At 42.9% G+C, this 16,014-nt stretch overlaps 1 protein-coding gene across 1 annotated transcript in view; it reads right to left on the bottom strand.

Annotated features, from left to right (window-relative positions):
• LOC137437665 (transforming growth factor beta-2 proprotein) overlaps positions 1-4,871 on the bottom strand; it is a 58,597-nt gene extending 53,726 nt beyond the window's left edge. Inside the window, exon 1 of the mRNA XM_068132155.2 lies at positions 4,242-4,871. Coding sequence (XP_067988256.2) covers positions 4,242-4,605 — 364 coding nt within the window. The 5' untranslated portion in view covers positions 4,606-4,871. The remainder of the gene's footprint in view (positions 1-4,241) is intronic.
• Positions 4,872-16,014: the final 11,143 nt, after the last annotated feature.

The raw sequence follows: 16,014 nt of genomic DNA, 5'->3' as shown, positions 1-16,014 counted from the left end.
TTTTAATGAATGCAGAAAGTCAGCGTAGTCTTGAGAAAAAGAACATGGGAAGTGTCTTTTAAACTCTTGCTTTGCTTTTCCCAGCTCGATCTATGTGAACTTTGAATAACAGGCAAGATGGTAACCACATAGCGCTATGTGCCGCCATATTTGTCTGAATGCAGAATCTTAAACAGTTATTCTGCCCTCAGGGCATGAGATGGCATGAGTGCTGATTCTGTTTGTTTGTTTTCTCATAGTTATTCTGCCCTCAGGGCATGAGATGGCATGAGTGCTGATTGTGTTTGTTTTCTCGTAGTTATTCTGCCCTCAGGGCATGAGATGGCATGAGTGCTGATTCTGTTTGTTTGTTTTCTCATAGTTATTCTGCCCTCAGCGCATGAGATGGCATGAGTGCTGATTCTGTTTGTTTGTTTTCTCATAGTTATTCTGCCCTCAGGCATGAATATATTTTCTAAATACTTCTGAAAAGAAAGTTTTTGAAATTGCCAAAAATGCGATTTGCATTCTAGTGTTCAAGTAAATAATTCAATTGAAATACATTAATGATTTTAAAGGTTGTAGAAAAAAAAAATTGGGGGGAAGTTTACCGCCTTTTATGCAGCGTCTCTTATAGCACTTTATTTAACGTGTTGCATTAGTTATCTGTGCCTGTTTGTGTCATTCATGAAGTCATTAAAAACAGTAAGTTTTCTGTTTGGAATGATTCTTAAGTTTGCTTGCACAGGTAGGAGGCCAAAAGCAGACATACAATGCGGAAACGGTGAACGCTAAAGCATGAAACCAATAAATTCCACATTCCTGTGCCACCTGTAGTCGAACATCAAGCATGGACAGCAGATTCGTGAAGGACTTCCACAAAAAACGTAACCCCATCTGAATGGTTCTGTACCCAGTCAATAGCGAATCTGCATATCGCGATCTGCGAATGTCACGCTTAGAAAGTAGAATCCCTCACGGAGTTTCGTCATTCACTTGAACTCAATATCTCTATTTTCATTCCAAACAGCATAACTCCAATCACAAATTAAATAACATTGATATAAAAAAGAAACTTTTACCAACATTCGTGACATAAACAAATATTTAAATCCGGATCTGGAGTAGTTCCATCCAGTTGGGAGAATACAATTACGAATTCAAAATCGTAATTGTATTCACTCAATTCCAAATGTCATTCCAATCACAAATTGATACTTTAACAAAATAGTTTTAAATGATGGTTGTATTGAGATATTATCAAACCAGCTCATTGCCGCAATCTGTCCACTTCCGGATTCGCTACAGGTTCGTATCGAGTTAATTTCAAAATCATAATTTTATTGAGAAATTTTTGAAACCTCATATCTACCTTACAACCTCTGCTGGGGCCCCAAAACGTTCCACAGTAGGTTTGGCGGAGTTAGCCCCAAAATTGAGGGAGTAGTTTGGGGACGGACAGACGGACAGACAGACAGACAGACACTCCTGTTCTATAATATAGATCCAAAACCCATAGATGCAACCCCCCATCCAAAACCTTGATCTTTTCTACCCCCATTAAAACACCCCAAATCCGCCTCTTTCAATCCCCAATTTCTTTCCTGAAATTCCTAGTAGTGTTCATTTGCTTTATACCATGTATCCTTCCCTCCTCCCTCAGCTCTCACCCTTCCACAGATCTACCGATGTCCCTGTTCTCTACTGTTGTTGTGATTGTGTGCTTCCCTCTCTCCCCCTCTTGTCTCCCGCTCCCTTCATTGTATGTTTTATGCGTCTGTGCATGTTTTCATGTTCATTGTGTTCGCTCTTACACGAGCCTCGATTCTCTATCAAAAAAAAATAATATATATATATATATATATATATATATATATATATATATATATATATATATATATATATATACAGACTTGGCATTTAATATGGAATTTTTTTTTTGTGGGGGTGAACTTACTTTTCAAGTTGACTTAGAACCAAAAGTTCATTGGAATTATGTTGAAATTATTCTAGATTTTGTTAATGTGACCTTTAAAAGAAACAAAAACCACATTTGACATTTCGAAGCAAATAAATTGATCCTTGAAAGTGATGTAAACTGATATCGAACTCAATTCACGGACAGTACTGTGTTAAACTTCTGTGCGTTTTCCAGAAGTATTTCTTTATTTTGCACATTAGCCAATTTTTTTAAACAAAAACAAAAGTTAAATTACGACTGGAATTAAGGACAGTTAAATTACAGTTCAGTACTTCGTGTAACCCCCACCAGCATTCAGGAGAGCACGTACACGTTGAGGCATGCTGTTCATGAGATTTGCCAAGGTTTGGACAGCAATTGCTTGCCATACAGTGACAACAGCCTGCTGCAATTCATGCACAAAGGCAGGCTGCTGGTCCAAGTTGTCGATTTGACGCGTTAATTCTGCCCACAAGTTCTATATCGGATTCATATCCGGGGACATGGCAGGCCACTCCATATGCTCTACACCACGGTCAGCAAGAAAGTGTTGGATCATGTGAGCACGATGAGGCCATGCATTGTCATCTTGGGAGACAAAGTTTCCTTGAAAGGCTGCACGAGCAAATGGAAGCAATGTTTCTTCCAGAATGGCCCTGTACTTGAACTGGTTCAGGTTTCCATTCAGAACAACCAGGTCAGTTTTGCCCCCTGCATGAAAAGCAGCCCAAACGGTGACCCCACCACCTCCAGCTTGGACTCTTGGCACTATACAATCTTCGTTGTAGGCTTCATGCACTTGTCTGCACACTCGGACGCGGCCATCTTGATGATAGACCAGAAACCTAGACTCGTCACTGAAGATTACGTGATTCCAGTGTCCTGGCTACCATTGACGGTGCTCTCTGTCCCACTGCAATCAGCGCTGACAGTGTTGTCTGGTCAGGCGTGGCTTTCTCAGGGGACGCCTGGCACAATAGCCTGCTTGAACCAGTCGTTGGTTGACTAGCCTTCTGGATACAGGCACATTTGTCAGTTGCTGCCACTCAGCCTGAAGCTGATTAGCTGACTTGTACGGCCATTGCGGACTAACCGGTGCAGCTGGCGATCATCCATCCTTGTGGTACTGCGGCGACATCCTGGCCTCGGTATTGGAGTAGGGACACCCCTCTGAGCATTTCGTTTCAGGATCTTTGACACCTGACCTTGAGTGATGCCATACTGCCGAGCAATAGCACGCTGTTTCATGCCGGAATTTCGTAAAGCCACCACTCAATGACAAACAGCATTGTCGAGTTGACGGACCATCTCCAGAGGAAGCGGCAATAACTTTTGCAGATGTGCAGCAGTTGTTTTCCACTAATACAGAACGCAACAACCCTTATGTACCCGATTGTGAAGCCAATCGTCAAATGTACCTGTCCGTACATTTTGTCAGGCCACCTGTGATATAATCCTGTTATTGACTTCTTGCTGCGACAGACAATCAGTGACATGGTTCTTTTAATAAAGAAATCACCGAAGCGAAAAAAGAAACTCACCAGATTGATATATTGAGTTCAGAAAGTAAACCCAAGTCAAGAAAAATATATATTCCATATTAAATGCCAAGTCTGTATATATATATATATATATATATATATATATATATATGTATATATTTCACTGCTCTCTGCACATGTGCGATCGCATACTGCTAAATTTCCGGTTCATGTTCCGATTCATGTTGCGATTTGTGTTTAAAATATAACATTCAATTCAAATTAAGTTGTTCCTCGATCATATATTTATAGACAGACAGACAGAAGTGAACCAATTGTTTAACTGCGCTTTTCGCTCCCCGTGCGCAGAGTAACATTTTAATGTGAGCATGAAAAATCCAAAAGATAAAACACTTTGTGCCTTTTATATTATATTAGTCCTTATATTAGTCTTTGTTCGTGGTCATAAAGACAGAGTTTGCAGGTTGATTTAGTGGTTAAAGACTTAGTTCTTCCTTCACCGTTTGCTATGAGTTTGATCCCAATGGTTGTTCGCTCTTGCTAACCCAGCCATGTGAAGTGCACCAAAGTCTCCTCAATGTAATATAAGTGAAGAACATTTTCTTTAGTTATTATCGTTTTATAAACATTCGAAAGTGTAGGGAAAAGTATAAACATCGATTTTGCCAGAAAAAAGCACGATTCATTGTAAGCAATTTTTTTTCGCACTTCTTCATTGTTTGAGTGTTACTTCCCGTGTGTATGTCTGTCTGTGCGCAGGTGTGTGTCCCTTTTGTAAATGATGTGCCAAACAGACTTACTCCCCACACCGCTGCGACAGGTAACTCTCCGCATCACACGCGCGTAGTACTCGTCCACCTCTGCTGACCCCGTGCGCTCACAGCGAGTCGACCTCGAGTCTGAATTCCAACCGAGCCATGACAGGGAAGCGTTGTACAGGGACAGAACTTCCTCTGGGACGGGACCCTGTCCAGGCTCTGGCAGGTCAGCAAGGCGCAGTTTGCTGAGGATCTGACCTCGCACGGCTTCCAAGCGCCGCCTGGTCATTTCACTCGAGTTGTGTGGAGCGCACGTCGAGAGGGTCTGCGCTACCTGCGGACCGGACAAAGTGAGGAGCAGAAATAGAGCGGCGAGGCGTGGACAGGCCATGGCTGGGCCCCGCATCGAGGGTGAGGAGGTCAGCAGAGGGGTCCAGCGTCCAGGTAGGTAAACGAGGTGCAGAATCTGGCTCGGCTAGAAGTCTCAATCGGCTTGGAGTTCTGGTCAACAACCCGGGGTCCTGCTCAGCAGGGGGTTTGGGTCGTTGAGAGTTCCGGCGTGAACGGGGTCCGAATTGGAAAACGATGGGGAATCATGAGGGACGTAACGTGGTAACGAAACGTTTTGACCTCGGTTCTTGCTACTTCTCCTTGAATGTCCCGACTGACTCCGAACGGAATATTAAAAGGGGCGGTGAGTGGGTGGGTCTGAGACAGCAATTCCACCTCGGGGGCCAGGCTTGCTTGGTCTGGGAAAGGGATGGCTGGGGGGATTCCGGGTGACTCATTGAAATCCCTCTGTGCTCTGCCAAACATCCAACACCGTCTGTTCCTTTCAAATTGGGCCAATATTTAACGGCCACCCGGTGGATTGGGTGATTCGGCTCCATCCTGGTCAGTCTGACGACTGGACCTGTGAGCGCGATGCGAGTTGAGTAACCATTGAATGTGCGTGGGAAAATGTTGGGCCGCATCATCATCCCACTGTCCGGTCATTACTGCACGGAACACTTGCTCAACCGTTGTTAATCTAACGGCATCGACTTATAAGTCATGTTGTGCAAAGAATCACCGTCTGCTACTTCAGATGGCTTTAGTCTTTCAGACTTGCCAGAGTTTTGTATTTTTAACACTGACATCCTTCACAAAGACCTTTGTAGATAATAGAAAATCCACAATGTATGTGTATATATATATATATATAGGTTTTTAAATCTAGGTTGTATACATAGTTTTTTTTAAATATTTAATAAACCGAAAGTAAATTCCTGCTTGGGGCTATTGTGAAATTTTTTTAACTCAACCCGGGACTCGAACCTACGGACCTCATCACTTACTCGGTGACAGCCCACTGAGCTATTGAGTCTCGGGGATATCCTCAGAGATTTCTCACACTAACACTGCGAGCTTTATAATGGCCGATGTCTTACGTACCTGCTTGGCAGACCCCGGACGTGTGTGTAGATCTAAATGAGATTTATTTTGTAACTGATCTACACATAATACCACATATTGTGAATTATTTTTGGAATTTTTTACAAAATTATTAAAAATTAAATACAGAAATATCGAATTTACAAAAGTATTCAACCTCATGAGTCAATACTTCGTCTTTGGTCAATAGTAGAAGTGCCTTTGGTAACGATTACAGCTTCGACTCATATAGGGTATGTCTATATCAGCTTTGCACATCTGGATTTGGGGAGTTTCTCCCATTCTTCCTTGCAGATTTGCACAAGCTCTGTCAAGTTGAATGGGGAGCGTCAGTGAACACCAATCTTCAAGTCTTTCCACAGATTCACAATGGGATTCAAGTCTGGGCTTTCACTCAAGGACTTTCACATTCTTGTTCTGAAGCCATTCCAGCGTTGCTTTGGTTGTATACTTGGGGTCATTGTGCTGTTGGAACGTGAATATTCACTGCAGTCTTAAGTCTTTTGGACTCTGAAGTAGGTTCTCCTCAACGATTTGCCTGTATTTTTCTCCATTCACTGGTCCCTTCATCCTTACAAGTAAGACTCCCAGTCCCTGTCGCTGAAAAGCATCCCCATAGCATGATGCTGCCACCACCATGCTTCACGATAGGGATGGTGTTAGATGGAAGATGAGCTGTGCTTGGTTTCTGCCAGACGTTGCACTTTTGCATTCCGGCCAAAAAGTTCAATTTCCATCTCATCAGACCATATAATCCTTTTCCTCGTGCTTTGAGTCTTTCACGTTCCTTTTTGCAAACTCCAGGCATGCTCTCATGTGCCATTTTCTCAGGAGTGGCTTCCGTCTGGCCACTCTCCCATAAAGCCTAGATTTGTGAAGTGCTGCAGAGACCTTTGGCAGGTTCTCCCATCTCAGCCAAGGAACTATGTAGTTCTGTCAGTGTGGTCATTGGTTGTTGGTCATCTCCCTGACCAAGGTCGTTCTTGCCCTGTTGCTCAGTTTGTTCAGACGGCCAGCTCTAGGAAGAGTCTAGGTAGTTCAATATTCTTTCCATTTCCTAATGATGGAGCTCATTGTGCTCCTGGGAACTTTCAACAATATAGAAATTGTTTTATACCCTTCCCCAGAACTATGGCTCCTCGCAATTCTCTCTTGTAATTCTACGGACAGTTCCTTTGATTTCATGGTAGATTTTCTGCTCCGACATGCACTGTCAACTGTGGGACCTTATATAGAAAGGTGTGTTTCTTTCTAAATCATGCCCAATCAATTGAATTGGCCACAAGTGGACTTCAATCGAGTTGTAGAGACATCTCAAGGACAAACGATGCTGGGAAGGTATGGCAAACCAAACCAGGATAGTCTCTGGCAAGAAACTGCTTCGGCAACACCCAAAAAAATTTATTTTTTTGATATTCACCCTAAACAAGGTTGAGAGCCACTAAACGTGTCGGGCTACAAGATAAGAGAAGAAAAGAAGAACGATGAAAGATGAAGAAGGTAGAAATTAACATTATTCTTGAAAGAAAATGGATCATAAGATGTGAGAAAGCAAGTGACCAGCAAATAATTCCAAAATGATGCAGCAGGTGTAAAAGAGCTACGTATTTACATAGCTCTTCATTCTACACGTAAGTATGGCCAGAGTGTATAGGTGTGAAATGGTGGCAAGATGATTCTCCGGACCAAAGACTCTGACAGAAGGTATCAAGTTGAAAAGAGCAGTAGATCAATTACCATGAAAATATCTGTAAAACAAACTTAGAGTAGCAACATACCTACAGAGTGGCCACAAAGTCCCTATGCATAATTGTGTGTCCTCTGTTACGTATTTGTTTTATTTATTTCCAGGTGCGGCTTTAGTATGACGGACACCAGTGAGTACACGACAGAAAAGAGACTGATTACTTGTGTTTGGGTTCACGACCACGCACGAGAAGGAGCAAGTTTTGAAGACATAAGGACAATATTTTCACAGAAGTTCGATAAGCCAGCTCCTACGCCCGACACGATGCGGGCATGGGACAAGAAGGCTTTTTCAACAGGGAGTGTCCTTGATTTGAAGCGTTTCTGAACGTGCAGCATCACATCAACGCCATGTGGACATTATTGAAGCGTCCTGCTCGAGATCACCACTGAAATCATGTCGAAAAAGATCTTCTGAGTTAGGCGTTCCACGCTCAAGTCCAAAAAAAGAATGAAAAAGGATCTGAGGTTGAAGCCATTTCAGCCTGGATGTGTTAATGAGCTTTCCGATCGAGACTTGAAGAAAAATTCAACAAATACAGAAGAACATGCAGAAAAATTCACATTTGTTCAGAGAATGGAGGGGAGCATACAGATAAATTCCAACTGCATGCATAGGGTCTTTGTGGCCACTCTGTACAATGTGAAAGTACTTTTAGAGACCAGCCGAGCTCTACTCCAACCAAATTGACTACACGCTTCTGGAGCCCGTCTAATAAGGGCAGATGACAGTCTGGCGCTCAGCCCAAATGTGGCAACAGTACTCCATCAGGAGGTGTATGGTTGTCTTTTACAAATGGAGGATAGTATCCAGAGGTAGATATTTCAATTAAATCCTGGAAGCGCGTCAAAACTGAGATCCAAGAAACAAAACCAGTATCCAACAAACAAAGAAAAGATCCCACCAGAGATCGGGGCTCTGACTCACCAATCGAGCAAGACAAGTGCACCTCTGACACCTGTGACTCCTTCAATGACATCGATGGGGGGCCATGCGGAGATGGAGGGGAAAAGACGTAATATAAGTGAGTGCACACGAGCTCGTCTTGACAATTGCAATTGCCGACTTGAAGAAAGAGAGAAGTCTTCAGCTTGACTTCTGCCTCATCTGAGAGATTCCTCTTCTTGGCCCTCGAGTCATTCTGTCCTTGTCTTGGTTTTTGGCTTGTCCTGGTTGTGGGTACAGTCTTGTGTCTTGACACCCAAACCTAAAGTCCGGGGTCCGTGCTGCGCTCGTCATCTTTCCCAGGGAGCGTGGTGGGACACGGCGGTTCGGAGACACACTGAGCAGGGGAGCACCAGGAACCAAAGAGGCATTGAATTCAAGCTTTTGGGGACATCAGCTCACTGAGCTGACACAAGGTATGGAGGGGCATGACTGGACCCCTTTTCTCTTTCTCTCACCTCTATATCTCTCAGTTCCTTGTCTCGGATGTTGTTGATGATTTGCCAACAAGTGATGAAACTGGTATGGTGACTGAGGGGCATGTGTTACATTGGGATTCTCATGTATGTACTAGTGAATGTCTGCAGCTGTAGAGGAACCCGGGTAACGTTTGAAACAGCAAAGGGCTTATCTTGTGTAGCTTTTATTGGATGCTTTTATGCAGCTTTGTTTAGTTCGTTAATGATAGATAGTTCATTTATTTGATAATCCGAGCCACCCGGGATAATTGATTAGGTGAGAGTTAATTGGTTATTCCCTCCAATTACGGGCCCAATCCGGATTTCGAGAGATGTGTTAAGGTCTTCTTATTTTTATATACCATATATATATAAAATAAATATTATATACACGTACCTCTAGGTCATCCTGTATCTTTATAATAATATGCAAAAAGTGCGCGATTACCCAAAATAAACTCCCTTCCCGCTGCCTTTCGCCCTCATCCCCTCATCTTAGACCGTCCTTCCCATCCCAATCCCACTTTGAAGATCGCTCGAACTTCTTTAACCACAAATGTGAAGTGTGGAAGGCGTCACACTCCACATATGATGATCAATACGGAACTTTTGAAATGACGTAAATCATGCTCGGTGCGCATGTGCAGAAACCCTAGTAAACTGCCGTGTCGGGATGAAATAAAGTATATCTTGTGTGCGACATAATGATTGTTACCTAAAATGTTTCATAAAACTTCTAAAAGAAGCCAAGAGTATTTATGAATGTATCTGCGAGAAAGAAAAAAGCCTCTGCACAAAAAAAGAGTTGGAGAAATTTCTCAGTTCGTCCCAAAAAGATTTCTGTATGGCAAACCGACCTGGACGTGGACTGGTGCAAGGTCTGGGGGTGTGCTTTGGATGGCGCAATCCAACCGACCCCACCCGGGACTCATTGATCATCCCCGTCAGTGAGGGAAGGTTATTATTACATCCTCTAATTATTCTTTAACCTAAAGTCCAGGGTCCGTGATGCGCTCGTCATCTTTTCCAGGGTGCACGGTGAGACACAGATGGGATCTTCACCACAACATTTCATCTCTGGGGCTTGTGATTACACAGGGTGGGTTTAAAATTATTATACTGTATTTACTATTAATCAAATTTGGTAGGAGGATGAAGGAGGGTGGGAGCTGCAGGGTAAGGGCAGTGAGTGCCGTTATAAATACGGTATTATATATATATATATATATATATATATATATTTTTCTTCGGTTCCAGGGCCGCAAGAGAATTATACGAGATTTTTGCATCTATTGGTAAAAGGGCATGTGTCTGTCCGTGTATGTGTGTCAGTGTGTCAGTGTGTGTGTGTGTGTGTGTGTGTGTGTGTGTGTGTGTGTGTGTGTGTGTGTGTGTCCATGTGTGTCCATGTGTGTGTGTTATAACTAAGGCAGCCATTGTTCGGTTATACTCACAGTCACAGTCACGACAATTGTAATGGTACGAACCCGACATCTCATCCACGGATATTTCTCGGATTTGCTATATTTCCACGAGTCCAATTTGTATCCATGAACACAATTATTGTTACCGGTAACCATTTTAAAATTGTCACTCTTTTGTCTAAATGCTGAAAATTATGTATAAAACTAGAACAGCACTCTTCAATGTCACGACGTCGACTGATGTGCCTCTGCCCACATTATGACATCATTACAATACTTGTACCAAGTTTGATTTAAATCCATTTGGCTGTTCTCAAATTATCACATTTCTACCTGACACGGCCTCTGACCTTTGACCTCTTGACCCCCAAAATGTAATCAGTTCATGTTTACATCATTATACATACCTGTACCAAGTTTTAATTTAAATCCCTTCAGCTGTTCACAGGTTATCACATTTTACCTGACACGACCTCTGATCTTTGGCCTTTGACCTTGGGACCCCTAAATCGAATCATTTAATGGGATTTAAATTTAATATCTGTACCAAGTTTGAATTAGATCCCCTTAGCCGTTCTCAAGTTATAGACCTATTGCAGACTTTGACCTTTGACCTCAAAGTTGAATCAGTTAATCTTTACATCATTATACATACCTGTACCAAGTTTGAATTAGACCACTTCAGCCGTTTTCAAGTTATAGAGCTATAACAGACTTTGACCTTTGACCTCTTGGCCCCAAAATCAAATCAGTTAATCTTTACATCATAAAACATACCTGTACCAAGTTTGAATTATATCACTTCAGTCGTTCTCAAGTTATAGACCTATAACAGACTTTGACCTTTGACCTCTTGGCCCCAAAATCAAGTCAGTTAATCTTTACTTCATTATACATACCTGCACCAACTTTGGATTGGATCACTTCAGTCGTTGTCAAGTTATAGACATATTACAGACTTTGACCTTTGCCCCCAAAATCTAATCAGTTAATCTTTACATCATTATACATACCTGTACCAAGTTTGAATTAGGTCACTTCAGCTGTTCTCAAGTTATAGACATATTACAGACCCTGAACTTTGACATATTGACCCCAAAATATAATCAGGTCATCTTTACATCATAATACATACTTGTACAAAGTTTGGTCAGAATCCCATCACTGGTTCACAAGTTATCGCGGTAACAAGATTTTTACCTAACATGACCTCTGACCTTTGGCATTTGACCTCATGACCCCAACATCTAATCAGTTCATCTTTACATCATTATACATACCTGCACCAAGTTTGACTAAAATCCCTTCAGCCGTTCTCAAGTTATCGCGGTAATGAAAACCTATCACGGACGGACGGACGGACAACCTGAAATCCAAGTTTATTAAAAACGAAATTGATGGATTTTTGGAAGCGATTTTACCCCTTTGTTAATGGACGGAACTTTTACATCCCTCCTCATATTTAAACGGTACAGGAAAGTCCGGACAGGTGGTACCCGTGAAAGCAGGTGTAATGCGACATGTCGAGAAATGCATTTGTCGTCCGTTCAAACAATTGTGAGAATAAAACCTTCACAAGGTGTTTCGTGTAACTCCTTCGCTCCCTGGTGGTGACTCGCAGTTTAAAAATCAATTTTGCACACTCTGGGTGACTTTAAATCACCGACCGTTACTTGCCCATAAGGCTCATATATTTATTACGTACGTGAAGGGGACATCACGACAACTACTGCACACTAATTCGCATACCTAGCTAGAGGGCGGGGTGGACCCTTTTGCACGTCCTTCCATTAGGACGTGGGATGCGAAGTTAGGGAAACAATTTGGAATTTTTGGGACAGGATTTGGGTGATAGCTCACCTACTCTTTGCTAAGGAGACCATGGGGTCTTCAACGTCCACCATGTAATTCCGGAAGATGGGATGGCACACACCTGGATGAATCACCGGGATGTGAGTTTACAGCTAGGTCGGGATTCGAACAGGTTGGATAACTTATTTGCGAGTGTGCAGTACCTCGAGGACATCCTGCCAGTCCAAAGCAGAGATTGTACACCACACCAGGTGGAAACATTGAGTTGTACACCATACCACGTGGAAACATTGAGTTGTACACCACACCAGGTGAAACAATTGAGTTGTACACCACACCAGGTGGAAACATTGAGTTGTACACCACACCAGGTGGAAACATTGAGTTGTACACCACACCAGGTGGAAACATTGAGTTGTACACCACACCAGGTGGAAACATTGAGTTGTACACCACACCAGGTGGAAACATTGAGTTGTACACCACACCAGGTCGAAACATTGAGTTGTACACCACACCAGGTGGACACATTGGGTTGTACACCACACCAGGTGGAAACATTAAGTTGTACACTGCACCAGGTGTAAACATTAAGTTGTACACCACACCAGGTGGAATAATTGAGTTGTACACTGCACCAGGTGTAAACATTAAGTTGTACATCACACCAGGTGGAATAATTGAGTTGTACACTGCACCAGGTGTAAACATTAAGTTGTACACCACACCAAGTAGAATAATTGAGTTGTACACCACACCAGGTGTAAACATTGAGTTGTACACCACACCAGGTGGAAACATTGAGTTGTACTCCCCACCAGGTGGAAATATTGAGTTGTACTCCCCACCAGGTGGAAACATTGAGTTGTACACCACACAAGGTGGAAACATTGAGTTGTACTCCCCACCAGGTGGAAACATTGAGTTGTACTCCCCACCAGGTGGAAACATTGAGTTGTACTCCCCACGAGGTGGAAACATTGAGTTGTATTCCCCACCAGGTGGAAACATTGAGTTGTACACCACACCAGGTGGAAACATTGATTTGTACTCCCCACCAGGTGGAAACATTGAGTTGTACTCCCCACTAGGTGGAAACATTGAGTTGTACACCACACCAGGTGGAATAATTGAGTTGTACACCACACCAGGTGTAAACATTGAGTTGCACTCCCCACTAGGTGGAAACATCGAGTTGTACACCACACCAGTTTCTTTGTTACTTGCATAATCGAAGATACGCACGTATATTGGTTGGTCTGGTCTGTTATTCTGTGTGTTTGTCTGTATGTCAATCGTCTACAGGTCACATTTTATTGAGGTCAAAAGGTCAAAGGTCAGCTCAAGGTCAAACTTCTAAAATCATCAATTTTCATCTGATAAATCAGTTTTCATCCTATTAACCTGTAGATTGAAGAAAATAGTCTCGAGCATCACTGAATCAGGGAAACTCTTTTTAAGGTCAAAGGTCAACGCAAGGTCAAACTTCTAATATAAATTCTCATCTGAAAAACACTCAATTTTCATCCAATTGACCTGAGCTTTGATTAAGATATTCAACGTTCTTACTGAAATGGACAATTTGATGCATCCATGGCAACGTTTTTTAGTGTGAAGGGTGGATTTCGTAAGCATCATGCTCTGCATGACGTCGTTGGTTTTTTTAATTATTTATCTCCACGAAACGTAACCACCTGTTAACGGTAGTCATAAGCAAGAAGCCTATTGTTTCTGAGATCAATAGGTCACATAGATCTTCAATTTTTATTTGATTCACTCGATATTTATATATGCACTGCATATAAACTAAAAACATGGGAGGACGGTGAACCTTCATCGAGGTGAAGCCTCGGTCGACCCACGTGAGTATGTCTATTAATTACGTATTATTGGACCGTGACTACATCAATTAATTACGGACAATTGGAACGTACCTTTTGGACATTTAGAAGTTGACCGAAATAGCCTCCATACAACCACAACAAAATCGTGAAGTTGCATCCATGATTGAATAAGAGGGAATTGGGACAAGACGTCGATGAAGATGTGACGTCACACGCGAGTTTGAACCAATGAGAGCCGCCCAATTCACATGTCTGGAGGAAAAAAAAATTGTGGCCCGGCCTCCAGCTCCAAATGCGGCCCATCAAAATGGCCTCCATTCCGGCTCCATCAGCAGGACAGCCTCCACTCCTGCCCCAGATCTGGCCCATCAAAACGGTCTCCACTCTGGCTGCCAGACCCCATAATAAACAGTATATTGCACCGACGAAAGGTATTTTAAACGCATTTCAATGGTTTCTAGAAGACAGGGCAGCATGTAGAATCATACTAACATAATCATAAGACTTTAAACTAACAGACAAAAAAATACCTATTTTGGGGGGAAACCCCCACCCCTCCCCCAACCTCATATACCTCCTAAGACCCCAATTTTTCTAATGCCTTGAACAAACATTGGTACATCATGGGTGATTGAGGTTGTGGCGAAGTTTCATCGAAGTATTGTGTGTAGTTTGAGAAGAAAGCAAATTCTTATTTTGTGGGGTCAAACCTGGACCCACTTTTACCCCAGTAAACCACCTTCGACCCCGATTTTTTTAATGCCGTGAACAAACTTTAGTCACAACACAACAAATATCATTTCTGCCAAGTTTGGTCACAATCCCATCAGCGGTTTCGGAGAAGTTGCAATTGTTTACGGACGGACGAACGGACGCGCCATCGCATAAGCTCCCCTGAACTTCGTTCCAGGTGAGCTAAAAAGTGAGTTCAATAGTGCTGGGCTGATGTTGGAACCGGTAATCGGCGTAGGCAGATATCTGCAATTTTTCGGTAATCTGCACCGGCAGATTGGAGTCACCGGTGCCCAAGTTAGATCGGTAACAGAATTTTTACCGAACAGGTCCTTTGACCTTTTGACCCCATAATCTAATCAGTTCATCTTTGCATCATGATACATACTTGCACCAAGTCTGACTTGGACCCCTTCAGCTGTTCTTAAATTATTGTGGCAACGAAAACCTATGACGGACGGATGGACAGCCAGATGGACAACCCGTAAACATGCGTCTGGCGACTTCGTCGGGGAAGGCAAACAAAAGTTGTACACAAGACGTTGCATCTTCACACGAAGTTGGTATTTCGAAAAAGTGGATTTGGGCTGAATTAGCAGGGGTGGGAGAGATCAAGGTTTTGTATGGGGGAAGATAAGAGATGGTGGTGAACAGCTGTTTTAAAGACCTGGAGGGAGGAGTGGGATTGAAGGGAGTGTGGGAGTTTGTTCCAGAGGCGGGAGAAAAGAGGAATGAAAGAGTGAAGGTGAGCAGAGAGCCGAGATTTCGGCAGTTTAACCATCAGAGGCTTGCTGGCAGATCTTGTGCGACCTGTAGGAATATTTGGGGGACAGAGCACAGAGAGAGCTGGGGGAGCAAGGCCGGAGAGGAGTCGGTAGAAGACAGAAAGACCACCTACCTGCCTGCGGTGAGTGAGTGAAAGCCATGATCTGTGGGTTGAATATTAACCTCCTTCCAGCCATGATCTGTGGGTTGAATAATCTCTAGTGGATCTCTTAGATGTGCATGTTTCCAGAGATATGCCACATAGTTGCACCGTGCCAATTTTTGTACCAGAACATCTTTGCAGGGTGGAAGCATGCCTGCATCAATTCCTTTTATTTTCTCCAATGGACTGTCTGGATTGGTCGGTTTGTATTTCTGCAGGAAAATTCTCAACCTTGCCTCATTCACAGATAATAATGTTCCCTGACCATAGAGTGAACAGACATATTGTTCAACAAGGCCGTCATCATCAACAAAGGTGGTGTTCTCTCCGAGACTGCCTAAGCCTTCAAGATGGAGAGGACTCTTTTCAGCTTTCTTCAGTGGATTCACCTTTCCCTTCCTAAAGAAGGGTGATGTGTAATCACATCCTGTCGGAGCATGATATCCTGGCAATGCCTCGCAAAGTACTGGACCAATGTGGTTTGCTAGTGC

This window comes from Myxine glutinosa, chromosome 1, assembly GCF_964187855.1.
Source record: "Myxine glutinosa chromosome 1, kmMyxGlut1.1, whole genome shotgun sequence".
Taxonomy (NCBI): domain Eukaryota; kingdom Metazoa; phylum Chordata; class Myxini; order Myxiniformes; family Myxinidae; genus Myxine; species Myxine glutinosa.
This window is presented reverse-complemented; position numbering and strand designations above follow the sequence as displayed.